The sequence below is a fragment of the Lolium perenne genome, chromosome 6 (assembly GCF_019359855.2).
Source record: "Lolium perenne isolate Kyuss_39 chromosome 6, Kyuss_2.0, whole genome shotgun sequence".
Taxonomy (NCBI): Eukaryota; Viridiplantae; Streptophyta; class Magnoliopsida; order Poales; family Poaceae; genus Lolium; species Lolium perenne.
Window position 1 is genome coordinate 209338392 of NC_067249.2, and position 15232 is coordinate 209353623.

Here is a 15232-nt window from a genome sequence, read left to right on the forward strand (position 1 = left end):
CACACAGATGCTCCACAAGATCTTATTGAAGCTATTCATGAGTATCCCCGTTATGGATTTACGCATGCATGACAAGTAAAATAAGAAAAATCCGCAAGCACATGATGATCAACAGCAGCAAGAGAACCCTGGTGATCATATGAATGATTATCCATTTGTTGGACACTTGCGCTCGTTCTCGCCAAACATATTGTACATGATTCACCTCCCGCATCTCCCTCGTGAGCAGGGTACCTCGCAATAGCAAATTAAGTTTGTAGCACACCAAATAACGGCTCGATGTGGTGGCAGCGCGGGGGAGGGAGAGAGCGGGCAGTTGCCTGCGGTGAAATTTCAGCACGCCTTAGATATGGATCCACCGTTCGGTTCGCTCGAGCGGCCCCTACAAATACAGGACGATTAGGGTTTTTGGCCTCGGCCCGAAAAAAAAAATTCAGTTTCGCCTCGTTTACGATAACTGATCGGCGGCCTTTTTCGACCACAACCCGTAAACTGACTGTTAATTGCCGGTGTCGGCCTTTTTACGGGGCTCTGCTAGAGATGCTCTAAAGCCTTGCTAATTACCAAGCCACACAGCTCAAGAAAACAAATAAATTACCAAGCCACACAGCTAAAAAACCTTCAACTCCCGGCCAACCAAATCCACCGGCGCCGCAACGTTCGCCACGTCCACGTGTCCCAACCGCATTGGCCCACTGCCCAGCATCCTAGGCGCCCTTCCCCTCCCATCATCCCGTCAGTTCACGTCAGCGGCTCTGCGGCCGTCACATGCCATATTTAGGACACCTCCCGCCCGTTCGGCTCCGGCCACCACCTCCCCGGCCGTTGTTATTTAATCAAGGACCTGCTCAGCGCAGAGTACTGACTCAACTCAAGAAGAAGCTCCAGCACTACAACTGATCCAACGGCGTTGCAAGTGCAAGTATCCAGCTAGTTGTGCATTGCCACCGCATTAGCTTGCAGCGCAGCGCCGGCGGTGTCGCTGGTGCCGGGGAAACAATGGGGGTGTCTGCGGCTGTGCTGGCGGTGCTGCTCTTGTCGGCGGCGGCGGTGGTAGCGTCGGCCGGGCACCACGACTACGGCGACGCGCTCCACAAGAGCATACTCTTCTTCGAGGGGCAGCGGTCCGGCAGGCTCCCTCCCGACCAGCGCCTCCGCTGGCGCCGCGACTCCGGCCTCCACGACGGCGCCGCCGCCGGCGTACGCGCTCTCATCTTGCAACATCCTATTTCGGTTTTCTGTCCAGAAAGATGCATGATCATTCGTGGCAATGTGCCATCATGTAACCTGCAGGTGGACCTGACGGGCGGGTACTACGACGCGGGCGACAACGTGAAGTTCGGGTTCCCGATGGCGTTCACGGCGACGCTCATGTCCTGGGGGCTGATCGACTTTGGGCGCACCTTCGGCGGGCACCGGGAGGAGGCCCGGAAGGCGGTGCGGTGGGCGACGGACTACCTGATGAAGACGACGGCGAAGCCCAACACGGTGTACGTGCAGGTCGGGGACGCCTCCAGGGACCACTCGTGCTGGGAGCGGCCCGAGGACATGGACACGCCCCGCACCGTCTACAAGGTGGACCCGTCCCACCCGGGCTCCGACGTCGCCGCCGAGACCGCCGCCGCGCTCGCCGCGGGATCCATCGTCTTCCGCGAGGCCGACCCCGTCTACTCCCAGCGCCTCCTCGACCGCGCCATGGCCGTCTTCAAGTTCGCGGACCGGTACCGCGGCGCGTACAGCAGCAGCCTGCACGACGCGGTGTGCCCCTGCTACTGCGACTTCGACGGGTACCAGGACGAGCTGCTGTGGGCGGCGGCGTGGCTGCACAAGGCGTCGCGCCGGAGGGAGTACCGCGAGTACATCAAGCGGAACGAGGTGGTGCTCGGCGCCAGCGAGTCCATCAACGAGTTCGGGTGGGACAACAAGCACGCCGGCATCAACGTCCTCATCTCCAAGGTAAAAAAATGTCTGTCGCTGCGCGATCTGTTGTTAACTACCACCATTCCGAGAAGGACGAAGCATTGTCATCTTGGCACTTTGGCTGCTTCGCCATCCATCTTTCATGATGTTGGATTGTTGGTGTTTCCCCACGCCGCAAGTTATTCGATATTCCTTCGACATGCATCTTTCATCTTTGGACGGTACTAGTACTGATTAAAGAGTTCAGCTACTAGCTAGCTTGCCACTCGATCTAATGATTGACTGTTTTACTGCTTTACACCTTTGAGCTTTGCATGTAGATTGAGATTCAGTAGTGATGCACGGTACATCTTTGAACTTTTGCATGTAGATTGAGATTCAGTAATGATGCATAGTATCTTGCCAGCCTACCCGCAAAAAAACAAAAAAAATCTTGCCAGCCGATCAGGTCATTCTGAAATTATCCTGACAACAGGAGCTGCTGATTCTGCCCGGTGGCTGATCAGTTTAATCAATGACCGCACACTAAACTAATCTTAGTGTCTAGTAGCATCAGTTTCCGATCATGGCAGTGCACGGTGGTATGGTACCACCAAATAGGAGACGAGGAGGAGCATGCTTGTCTGTTTATCTTTGTCTCCCCTAGGCCCCTGTGTTCCGCATGTTGCCGGGGCAGCAAACGGTAGCACTTTTCAGGGGCTCACGGGTCTTCAGTCTTGGCTCTCGTGCCACTCCAGAATCACCTCGAGCCACTCTTGCCATTTGAATCATGTCACCAGATTATTAGTACTTGATCAATATCACATGCTGGCAATCTTGTTAATTATCTTTCTTGTGTTGCTCTTAATCAGGAGGTCCTAATGGGGAAGGACGAGTACTTCCAGTCCTTCCGCGTCAACGCAAACAACTTCATGTGCACCCTCCTCCCCGGCATCTCCAATCACCCCCAGATCCAGTACTCCCCAGGTTCGCATCCTTCCAGAGGAAGAAGAAGAGGAAGCTCACTGTATTTCTTTCTACCATGAAGTAACCAAACCACTCTGAACTGAATGTGAAATGCAATGTCTGCTTGCAGGCGGGCTGCTGTACAAGGTGGGGAGCAGCAACATGCAGCACGTGACGTCGCTCTCCTTCCTCCTCCTCGCCTACTCCAACTACCTGAGCCACGCCGGCGCGCACGTGGCCTGCGGCGGCGGCGGCACGGCGGCGCCGGCCAAGCTCCGGCAGGTCGCCAAGCGGCAGGTGGACTACATCCTCGGCGACAACCCGCTGCGCATGTCCTACATGGTCGGCTACGGCCCGCGCTTCCCGCGCCGCATCCACCACCGCGCCAGCTCCATCCCGTCCGTGGCCGCGCACCCGGGGAAGATCGGCTGCAAGGCCGGCGCCGCCTACTACGCCAGCGCGGCGCCCAACCCGAACCTGCTCGTCGGCGCCGTCGTCGGCGGGCCGACCGACGCCACCGACGCGTTTCCTGATGCGCGGGCAGTGTTCCAGCAGTCGGAGCCCACCACGTACATCAACGCGCCGCTCATGGGCCTCCTCGCCTACTTCTCGGCCCACCCCAACCCGGCCGAGTGGGCCGATGATTAAAACTCAAAATACTTATATGCCTCTGACGTAATAATTCGTTATTCCTTAAGAAAGAAAAGCAGGGCGTGATGCTCCTCGTAAGTTAAGTAACTTAGCTAGTGGTAATTACCTCCATATCCACTTCATATCCTGCGAAACCAAGACCAGGGATGAATGGGTCTACAATGTTGTTGTAGTCTTATATAGTAGGCTATACTTGTAAGATTAATTTATCGGGCTAGTCGTAAGTACACTGTCACTGTGTAAGATGTTCTAGGAAGTGGAATATGAAAATTGCAGTTTCAACACTCAGAGTTTTTTTATTGCAAGGATTGACTCTTTTAGATTGTGTTGTTGTTGTTTTGACCATTAAAATATCTTTTTTTAGAATACCATTACTATATCCAGCATGTTGCACATTCCACTATTTTTTGTTATTGCATTACTATTTTTTATGTATTAATATCAACTTAAAACATGCTATTCCTCCATCCTAAAAAGAATATCTCAACTTTGTCCAAACTAGCATGTATATTCACACTAAAATAAGGTTAGACAAAGTTGAGACATCCTTCTCTAGAAGGCCTCGTCCGTTTAATACACTTCTCAGGTGTATTGGAGTGTATTGGGAAGTATTTGGGGGAGTTTTGACTTAGATGGGACTTAATCTCTCCCAAACCACCCCAATACTCTCAGGGATTGGTGAAACCGAACAAGGCCGAAGGAGGAAGTACATTATTACCAGTGGCGGATCTAGAAATTTTGCTTAGGGTGGGGCAACCAAAATAACTTGATGTATGTATGAGCAAGCTTTTCTAGCACGCCCCACCCTTACACAAGCTGGCTCCGCCACTGATTATTACGGGTCCAATTTTGGCTACATATTTTTATCTAGACAAAGTCCATCCGGTATGGTCTTTGTGGCGGATGATGTTGTGACGTTTACGTACGTTGTGAACCCCCTTCGAAGGCGTCATGGTGGTGGTCCCTATGAGCTCTGGGGGAACCTTAGATTTGGCTTACCGTACCGGACGGTGGCGGCGTTTGGTAGCCACTTATACCTCGGTACAGGCACAGTCTTGGAGACCGTACTTCAAAGATATGAAGACTCGAAGGCTTGGCGGTATCAGCCCACCATGCAGATTACAGGTACGTGCGGGGCCGGCCCTAAGGGGGGGCGGGAGGGGCGGCCGCCCTGGGCCCGCGAAATTTAGGGGGCCCCTGCCTAGGTATGTGTGAGCAGCAAAGCAAGTCGTCGGACGGCCGGAGGCGCCATTAGCGTACTGCCTCTCACGAAGAAGAAACGCGAAACGTTTTTAGAGACAAAGCTAGGGCCGTCCCTTCACGAACTGGGCCTAGGGCCTTTCTTCTATCAGGTTCCGATGGTTAAGTAGTGGTGGGCCATATCAGGCTTGAGAAGGGAGCGAGGGACCGCATAGGGGAGAATCATTTTATTGTCCAAGATGGAATTAGCAAGATCAACTTATGTAACTTCTTCCTCAAAGAAAAAACTGATGTACAATTGGTAGCATGTTTTCATCCCCTAAAAAATGGCAGCACGTTGCCGTCAAAAAAGAACATAGTAGCATGTAAAGAAAGAGTGCTTGTAGTGTGAAAAAAACTTATCGTAATTTCATGAATTTTCTAAAAGGTATATTACTTGATTATTTTATTAGCATTTTTGGTTGAAGTAGATTATACTTATTTATATAGTAATGATATAATTTCTTTTTAAATCCAATCCGTTAGTCTTGATAAAGTAGATTGTTACCTGCCCTATATGCAATTTATGCCACATAATTTTCTCTTCAGGCTATCTATTTTGAAATAAAAAAACATCTCAGTCAACAAAAAATAGAGTCGACCGATCTACTACTTCCTCCGACACATATTATTTGCCACTAAAATGGATGTATCTATAGTTAAAATGTGTCTAGATACATCTATATTAGTGTCACGTAATATGAATCGGAGAGAGCATAACATTTTTTGAATTTATGTTTTTTTAGAATCATTTTTTGAATTTATCTAAAAATAATTTTCTAAAGGGCCCATTTTCTAGTTTTCGCCCCGGGCCCCTGAAACCTCAGGACCGGGCCTGGGTACGTGGGGGAAACCTTGATCTCGGTCTCCTGGATCGGGCGATGCCGACGTTGTTCTCCTTCCTAGGGGCAACGTATTAGAGCAGGTGCTGACTAGAGGGGTCCGGAACGGCATGACTTCAACCGCATAGATGACGGCAGGTCTTGGTGGCGTTGCGTAGCAGGGGCTCGGAGACGATCACTTGTTGATCGACGCGTGTAGGTGGTGACGCTATCTAGCGCCATGGCGATGTTGACGACATGATTGTCAACAATTATGCAGATCTCTATACATCATATAGTGCAGCAACAATTTTTTTTTTGGATGGATACATTTGTATATAAATTTTAAACGTTTACATATTTGTGAATAATTTTGGAGTAGCATGATCCAATCATCAGTTTTGCTGTCAACTGAACCAAGCAGTGTATTGACGACGAACTAGTGGAACGTGCAATAGATTACAGTACAAGTGGAAATGTGGAATACATATGGGGGACTACGAGAGCTTGTAGTTCACGGGAGCCTACAGGCTACAGCAACATCTGAAGATTAGAAAAAAGACGCTGACTGGAACTATCGGCCGTAGAGATCACATGACGAGCTTCTACTCACGGGTGGCCGCGGCTTGGCTTTTACGAGCCTTTTATGCAGTGCGTACCGGTACTTTTGTCTCTTACTTCTTGGTAGCCCTCTCTTTGCTGATACACTGACATGATCAGGATCTTCCGCGATATACTGTAGCAATGAAGTGAAACTCTGCTGCTGCTATATGATGTCACAGGGAAAGAACGAAATTCTTTACCACCATCCGAGCAAGAAAGGGATCGCGTCATCGCACTTGATGCATCGCTAGTTCGCTGCAAGATGTCACTACACTTTTGAACTGCAATGCTTAAATTTGGTCGTAGCAATTCCATTCACTCACACGTGTGAAGCAATACAAATACAGTACAATCTTTCATCATCTTTGCATACAATCATTCATCATCTTTGCATGCCAAATATTAAGGAGAAAAATGGAGCAGAGAAGAAACAAGACAGTAATCCGATCGCAGCTGAGACCATTCCGTTCCACTCAATGGTCAAGCTCCGCCACTGCAGATGCCGGTGAGCAACACCGGCAGCCTGGCCAGCGTTAGCGACCCCTGGCCCTGGGCGGACCTCCGCAGCTTCCACTTGCCTCTTTCCTCCCCGACAGCCGCCGCCGTGGCCGTCGCCGCCGACGACGACGGCAGCACCCTCCCGTTCTCGAACAGCGGCGCCGTCGCCTCCCCGCCGCCCCCGCACAGCAGTCCCGCCCTGGAGAGCTGCTTCTCCATGTGCAGGAAGTGGGCCAGCGGGGTCGTGCCGCCGACGTCGTCCCTGCACATCCGCCACCAGCTGGCGCCACGCCGCGGCCTCCAGCGCCGGCGCCACCTCCACCCATCCTCCTCGGGCGCCGGCGCGAGTGGCATCCTCCCCTCCTCCTCCTCCGCCACTGTCTCCTGAGGCGGGTCCTCCCCGTCGGCCAAGGACACGCCCATTAGCGTCCCCAGCGTCGTGCTCCGGTCCCGGAAGAACGAGCATGTGGACTGAACCAACACGACGCCACCGCCACCATGGCCACGCATTTCAAAGAAGATTTTGCTCATGAATAAATGGGGATAGGATAAGGACTAAGGAGATTGATTCATAACAAATGTGTTTTGGTATTTGGTGGTCACCTCAGTGTCGATATCGGAGGAAGAAGACGATGTCTCGGCGGAGGGCGAGGAGGGGATCACCATGCCGGCGTCGTCGTCGTTGTCCATCTCCTCCCCTTCCGGCCGCCGAGAACGTAAGCGAGGATGCTTAGCTAGGGTGACAAACAAGGGCGCAGTGAGCGTGACAGTGTAATGGTGATGTACTTGCAAGATCTTTTCTTCCTCCGACGGCGATGGTGGAGATACTGGCGGGCCGGGATGTGGTGGTGCTTTATGGGCTGCAAGGCGACGCAGACACAAGACACAAGAGGTGGCAGTGGCACCAGGGCAACGATGGTCAAAGGAGCCCTGCGGCGGCCGGCCCCTTGTCCGTGACCGGTGAGATGAGTGAATGCTCGAGCTCTGAGCCTTTGGCTGGTGCTGTGGGGTAGAAGCAAAACCCTGCAAAGGCCTAGACTGATTATAATAAGCGACTTCCAAGGCGCACTTTGACTGTTCCTTAGGGCGACCGCGAAAATGGTGTCCGTTTTGGTTGGGTGTCACCAGCGTCCCGACGTATATTGGTCCAAGGTTTGAAATCTATACCTAATAATAAAGGAGCTAAGGTTTTTGCCAAAATTTTCGTCCAACTTTTCGTTGGACGGATTTACCCTCCCACCAAATCACATAATACATGGAATTGCCCCGTACCGGTTAAGCTCTTTTTATTCTCTCCGGATTCAGCTCCCCGAACCATCCCCACCTCCTAGGCCACGCTACGAACCCGCCGCCACCCCGCCGATCTACAGCCACCGGCAACAGCCACCTTTTTCGGCCGCTGGAACGGCACAGCAAAGGCCGAAACATCCCCGTCCCTGGGATCTAGGTCCTCCCACGCCCAAATCAATCGAGTTTGTAAGATTTAATCCGCCGACGATCCGATCTAGACAGGAGGCTAATGAGACGATGCCGACTGGAAGTGGCCGAAATTCAGGGCCTCTCGCGGCCATGACCGGACCTGGGCGGCGGGGCAACCAAAATAGAGGGCTTCGTAGGACGGCGGAGGCGTACTGGGCGGTCGCGGCAGAGGAAGGACGTTCGTGGGGTGCTCCATCCATGGATACAAACATAAGACAGCGGAAGCGAACTGGGCAGTTGAGGCAGAGGAGGGACGCGTGGGGTGCTCCATCCATGGATACAAACATCAGAGATGCTCTGCCTTGTGGTTGCCAACGACAGAAATTTTGCAGCGGAGGTAGATGTCCATAGATGCGATCTTGAGAAGAACACGGATGCAGAGACCTATATAAAAGAACATCAAGACTAAATTCTGATTTCAGCAAGCTGTGACGAACCAGTCACGTGGATCTGGATGCTGGGCTACTGCCGCCGCCGCCGCGAGCTCAAGAAGAAAGAGAAAAGATGGATGGTGCTGGCGACGCGCGGTGGACTGGGCGCCGCGAAAGGGGTCTGATGTACTGTCCGTGGTTGCTCTCTGCCGACCCCATCAGCTGCAACTCTGATGGCATATGAGTGAGGTGTTGCAGCCTGATCTGAACATGATAGAAGGGTTCCTGGCTTCATGTGTCCTGCATCCATTATTTTTTCATCGATTCGCTGCTGCCTTGGGAGGTGCATGCTTGGCTGCTGATGATGCTCATGTGTGGAATTTTAATACTCTTGGCAGCTGGGCGGTTCTAGCAATTTTCTATTGATCAAAACTTCAGTGATTGCCTACAAAACTGAAGGAGACATCCATCACCCATGACCTTTGTGCAATTTGTAAGCCAGGTCAGTAAGGTTGTCTCCAAATGTGATCACACACAGCAATTAACAATTAAATATGTGCCGCATCACCTTTCAGTAAATTGAGCAGCAATTGCCAAATACTCTGTATTAAGTATGTTCCGCAGCACCTTTAAGTCCATTGAGCAGAATCTACCTACATTAATTTTTTGGAATATGTTTCTGATATTGCACATTATGATGATTATACAACACCATGCTCACGGTTAATTTGCAGCCATTCATATAAAAGCGTCGCCAATTACACTAGATGCGAGTCATATTATAGTCCTGTTATCAAAAGTGTGAGGTAATGGTGTGTGCTAAGCGAGCGGAGAGGCGCTTCCTTCATGTGGGAGTGTGGACCAATAAATTGGGGTATGCTTTAAATTTAAGATGTGTAATTTTATTTTAAACTCGTTGCAACGCACGGGCACTTTTGCTAGTATTAAAAAACAGAAGAAACGCATGAATATATGGTCTTAATGTCTTAAATAAGTTCTTCACATTGTGCACAAGGTGCGGCGTAAAATGTAGTCTAAAAGATGCCTAAACATGGTCAAAACTACAAGTATAGTCCAAAAAGACGTCATGGTGGTTGACAATAGCGCCGCAGATCAGACGTCTTGCGCGCGGATTTCGACACGCTTCTTCAGAAACCAGGTCCTGGTGTCTTCGTCCATGTTGCCCAAGTCGGCCAGCATGATCTTTGTGTCCTCTGCTCGGATCTTGGCCTCAACGTCACACATTTTGGTCTCGGCGTTTGTCTTTTTTGGCCTCGACGTCCATCATTTGAACTTCAGTGATCTCTTTGGTGAGGTTGAGGCAGATAACAGCTGCGGCCTCTTTTTTTTTCAGACGCTTCTTCTCGTCCCATTTGTTCAGGGTGGCTTAAGAGTCGGCCATGATCTTCTCCAAGGTCTGGCTGAACGCAAGGGCTGATGCCTCCCGGGCAAGATCGGCCTTGGTACCCTTATGGCCCCGAGGATGAAGTGGAAGGGCTTTCTGCCCAGGGTCGTCGTCTTCGCCGTCGACGACCAACGTGGTTGTCTCATTCTTGACAGCTTCATGGTAGGCCGCATAGCCAGCCTTCCACTTCGGCGCCTCCTTCAGCTTTTCCCAACAATGGACTATATAGAATCCCTTTTTATGTGTTTCCTTCAACTTCTCCAATGCCCTTGGTACCTAATAACTAAAAGTTAGGTTTATGCTATGCTAAATGTTCGCGGCATGGACGCCTTTCTCCTCCTTTGACAACGGCTTATTTACAACCTTCGGCTTAGCTTCCCAGCCGCTAGTGGCGGCGCGCTTTGAGCCGGCCGAAGATGTGGCCTCCATTGGGGTTGTGGTGATGGCTATGGGGGAGTGCAGGGCAATGGCTGCGAGGGTTTCATCGGAATCCATGGTGGCTGCGGTGACGAGGACGTCCATCGCAAGGGGAGGGAGTGTTGGCGCCAGTAAACTTTGATTTTTCGGGCAGGAAACGACAACTCACGGGAATGTTAGCGGCGTCCCAGCCACTGACGCGTGGGTCCTACGTGAGATTCGGCGGACACTTGGCGCGTCCGCACATTGTCCGCCGCGACCAAACTCAACGCATATTTGAGCCAAGTTTGCGTCTGCACGGACAACCCGGTTAATATGCGTCGAGCCGCTAGGCCTGATCCCAGACGCATTTTTTGACCGCGGGGACGCAAACGGTAGCTCATCATCCGTTTACGTTGCCCCCGTTGAAGATGCCCTTAGCACTTGGCACTGAGCAGTTTTTTTACCCGAGAAAAGTTAGCTGGGACAATTTTGTTCAGGGGTATGTTTTTGGTTCGCAGAATTCTAAAACACATGAAAAAGAAAAAGGATTTGCTAGTTTTCAGCTAGCCTGCTCAGTCAAATCTCACATTATTTAATTTGTATCGTAATTCATGCTAGTTATGAATTGCAATCTAAGTTGCAACTCAGATATATAAGAGATATATAAGACTAGATAAATCTTTTCTATCTAAATAGGAGACCCCCACTACCCTATTTCTCTCTACATGCAAGGCATCCACCTCACATGTCATGTCATCATTTTTTTTTATTGTATATAGCAACAAATTACAGCTTATCCATAAATCATAGAGTCGTCCTGCACTGCCTTAACTTATTCTCCCGTGTGGCTCCTCAAATCCTCTCCTTCCACTATTGTTGCTACTTATCTCTTGGAGTAACTGACAATGAGGTCGCATGCCATCCCCTCTCGCTAACTGCGGTACATTAATCCATCAGTCGTAACCGTGGACTGTTGGGCTTCTGTAACAGGTGATTATGCGTTTTGATTGCCGATGAGTGGTGGCTATAAATCTCAGCGGTGCCCCGAACTTCCCTACTGCGCATCAGTCTGGTAGGAGTCTCTCTATCTCTCTATTTCATAGATCAGAGTAGATTTCCTGCTACATAGCAACGAAACTATGCTGGCGTGCATCGGCATTCGGCAGTGAAGACAACGAGATCTATGTTTTAAAAGGTGCGTTTTGTTTCTATTTTGGACAGGTCCCTGCACGGCAACATCATGTGCCTCTGGCCTCTGCTCTGCCGTATAACCATGACGAGGTTACTGATTTATCCACGAATGGGCAACAGTAGCCGATACGCCTTCAGAACCAAGCATGCAATCCTTCTCAACGACTCTACCAAATTCTACCTCATATATGCAGTGGCTGACTGCTGATTGTTGGGGTGACTGGCTGTTCCTATTTCTGAAAATTCCACCTCAGATACGCATGTGGTGTTGATTATTTTCTTTGCAGTAAGATATCTACACCAAATTATGCAGCATGAGATCGGTAAGAAAATATTAGTTGTCTTGGTTTCTGATATCGTGTACTTTTCTTTCTACTTTATTTAGTTGCCTGCCAAGTGCATGATAAACGTCCTCAACCCCAAAATATGCAGAGTGAGATCGGTAAGAAAAACTTAGATCTTGGTCTCTGGTATCGCGCACTTTTTTCCTTCTGCTTTCTCATCTTCACTGTTGTTTTAGATACTAACTCGCATGTCAGACAAAACATAAGATTGTGTACACACATCGCTTTGTTTTGATGTGCAAGGTAGCTCAATTTTGTATAAATCTTATCTGACAATCTTATGTTTTGTGAAGTAAACAACTAGGGGTCACATCAAGCAAGCGATTATTACTTGGCTGATGAGTTTCGAAAATCAGATTTCAGATCTGGGGCTTTGATATAGCATATGGTATATGAAAGTTGGTTGTTCATGAACGAGAAAATGAGTATATTTTCCAAGGTCATGAACCTAGCAAAATTAATGTTGTAAATACTTATTATTTCTACTGAAGTTATATGTATTTGTGTTTCTTACAACTAGAGAAAGGTTCCTGCAGGTTCTAAACTTTTTGTATTTTCATATCAAATTTTCTCTCTTCAAGCTTAGTGTTGGAGATATGCCCAAGAGGCAATAATAAATGGTTATTATATATCTTTGTGTTTATGATAATGTTTACATACCATGCTATAATTGTATTAATCGAAACATTGATACATGTGTGTTATGTGAACAACAAGGAGTCCCTAGTAAGCCTCTTGTATAACTAGCTTGTTGATTAATAGATGATCATGGTTTCATGATCATGAACATTGGATGTTATTAATAACAAGGTTATGTCATTATATGAATGATGTAATGGACACACCCAATTAAGCGTAGCATAAGATCACGTCATTAAGTTATTTGCTATAAGCTTTCGATACATAGTTACCTAGTCCTTATGACCATGAGATCATGTAAATCACTTATACTGGAAAGGTACTTTGATTACATCAAACGCCACTGCGTAAATGGGTGGTTATAAAGGTGGGATTAAGTATCCGGAAAGTATGAGTTGAGGCATATGGATCAACAGTGGGATTTGTCCATCCCGATGACGGATAGATATACTCTGGGCCCTCTCGGTGGAATGTCGTCTAATGTCTTGCAAGCATATGAATAAGTTCATAAGAGACCACATACCACGGTACGAGTAAAGAGTACTTGTCAGGAGACGAGGTTGAACAAGGTATAGAGTGATACCGATGATCAAACCTCGGACAAGTAAAATATCGCGTGACAAAGGGAATTGGTATCGTATGTGAATGGTTCATTCGATCACTAAGTCATCGTTGAATATGTGGGAGCCATTATGGATCTCCAGATCCCGCTATTGGTTATTGGTCGGAGAGAGTACTCAACCATGTCCACATAGTTCGCGAACCGTAGGGTGACACACTTAAGGTTTGATGTTGAAATGGTAGAACTTGAAATATGGAATGGAGTTCGAAGTTTTGTTCGAAGTCCCGGATGGGATCCCAGACATCACGAGGAGTTCCGGAATGGTCCGGAGAATAAGATTCATATATAGGAAGTCATTTTATAAGTTTTAAAATGATCCGGTGATTTTGCGGAAGGTTCTAGAAGGTTCTAGAAAAGTCCGGAAGGAATCACTAAGGAAGGAGGAGTCCCGGAGGGACTCCACCTCCCCATGGCCGGCCAACCCTAGAGGGTGGAGTCCAAGGTGGACTCCACCAAAGGGGGCCGGCCACCCCCCCACATGGAAGGGGGGAATCCCACCCCAAGTGGGATTCCCACCTTGGGTAGGTTTCCCTACTACATGGAAGGTTCTTGTGTTGGGGTCTTATTCGAAGACTTGTAGTCCAACACTTGGGGATCCACCTATATAATGAGGGGCATAGGGGAGGGGGCCGGCTACCACAATCACCCCACCTTGGCCGCACCCAAGGAGGCCGGCCACCCCCTCTCCCAAACCCTAGCCGCCCCCTCTCTCCTCCATCTCTCCCGCACGCTTAGCGAAGCTCCACCGGAGATCTCCACCGCCACCGCCACCACGCCGTCGTGCTGCCGGATTCAAGGAGGAGCTACTACTTCCGCTGCCCGCTGGAACGGGGAGAAGGACGTCGTCTTCATCAACACCGAACGTGTGACCGAGTACGGAGGTGCTGCCCGATTGTGGCACCGTGATCAAGATCTTCTACGCGCTTTTGCAAGCGGCAAGTGATCGTCTACCGCAGCAATAAGAGCTTACTCTTATAGGCTTTGGAAATCTTCAAGGGTTAGTCTCGTTCATCACCTCGTTGCTCCGTCTTCTAGATTGCATCTTGGCTTGGATTGCGTTCTCGCGGTAGGAAATTTTTTGTTTTCTATGCAACGAATCCCTACAGTGGTATCAGAGCCGTGTCTATGCATAGATGGTTGCACGAGTAGAACACAATGGTTTTGTGGGCGTTGATGCTCTTGTTGTCTTTAGTTTGAGTACTTTGCATCTTTGTGGCATAGTGGGATGAAGCGGCTCGGACTAACTTTACATGACCGCGTTCATGAGACTTGTTCCTCGTTCGACATGCAACTTGTATTGCATAAGAGGCTTTGCGGGTGTCTGTCTCTCCTACTATAGTGAAGATTCAATTTACTCTTCTATTGACAACACTAGTATCACCGTTGTGGTTCATGTTCGTAGGTAGATTGGATCTTACTCGAAAACCCTAAACCACGTAAAATATGCAAACCAAATTAGAGACGTCTAACTTGTTTTTACAGGGTTTGGTGATGTGATATGGCCATAATATGATGATGAATATGTATGAGATGATCATTATTGTATTGTGGCAACCGGCAGGAGCCTTATGGTTGTCTTTAAATTTCATGTTGAGTAGTATTTCAAAGTAGTTGTAATAGTTGCTACATGAGGTGAACAACCATGAAGATGGCGCCATGAACCTTGACGCTACGCCGACGATGATGGAGATCATGCCCGTTGATGATGGAGATCATGTCCGTGCTTTGGAGATGAAGATCGAAGGCGCAAAGACTAAAGGGCCATATCATATCACATATGAATTGCATGTGATGTTAATCCTTTATGCATCTTATTTTGCTTAGAACGCGACGGTAGCATTATAAGATGATCCCTCACATTAATATCAAGATAATAAAGTGTTCTCCCCTCGTATGCACCATTGTAACAGTTCGTCGTTTCGAAGCATCTCGTGATGATCGGATGTGATAGACTCAACGTTCACATACAACGGGTGTAAGCAATGTTGCACACGCGGAATACTTGGGTTTGCTTGACGAGCCTAGCATGTACAGACATGGCCTCGGGACAACGGAAACCGAAAGGTTGAACACGAGTCATATGGATGATATGATCAACATGTTGA

At 49.0% G+C, this 15232-nt stretch overlaps 2 protein-coding genes across 2 annotated transcripts; one reads left to right on the plus strand and one right to left on the minus strand.

Moving 5' to 3' along the window:
- Positions 1-815: 815 nt before the first annotated feature.
- On the plus strand, positions 816-3599 carry LOC127306236 (endoglucanase 6). Its single transcript, XM_051336861.2, has 4 exons — positions 816-1200; positions 1294-1956; positions 2772-2886; positions 2996-3599. Exons 1-4 carry the CDS (start codon positions 1000-1002, stop codon positions 3511-3513), a joined length of 1497 nt encoding a protein of 498 aa, XP_051192821.1. The 5' UTR covers positions 816-999; the 3' UTR covers positions 3514-3599.
- Positions 3600-6461: 2862 nt separating this feature from the next.
- LOC127306235 (uncharacterized) lies at positions 6462-7661 on the minus strand. The gene is made up of 2 exons (XM_051336860.2): positions 7281-7661; positions 6462-7148 (listed from the first exon to the last, which is right to left on the minus strand). The coding sequence occupies exons 1-2, from the start codon at positions 7365-7367 to the stop codon at positions 6660-6662; spliced, it is 576 nt and encodes a 191-aa protein (XP_051192820.1). The 5' UTR covers positions 7368-7661; the 3' UTR covers positions 6462-6659.
- Between the last annotated feature and the right edge of the window lie 7571 nt (positions 7662-15232).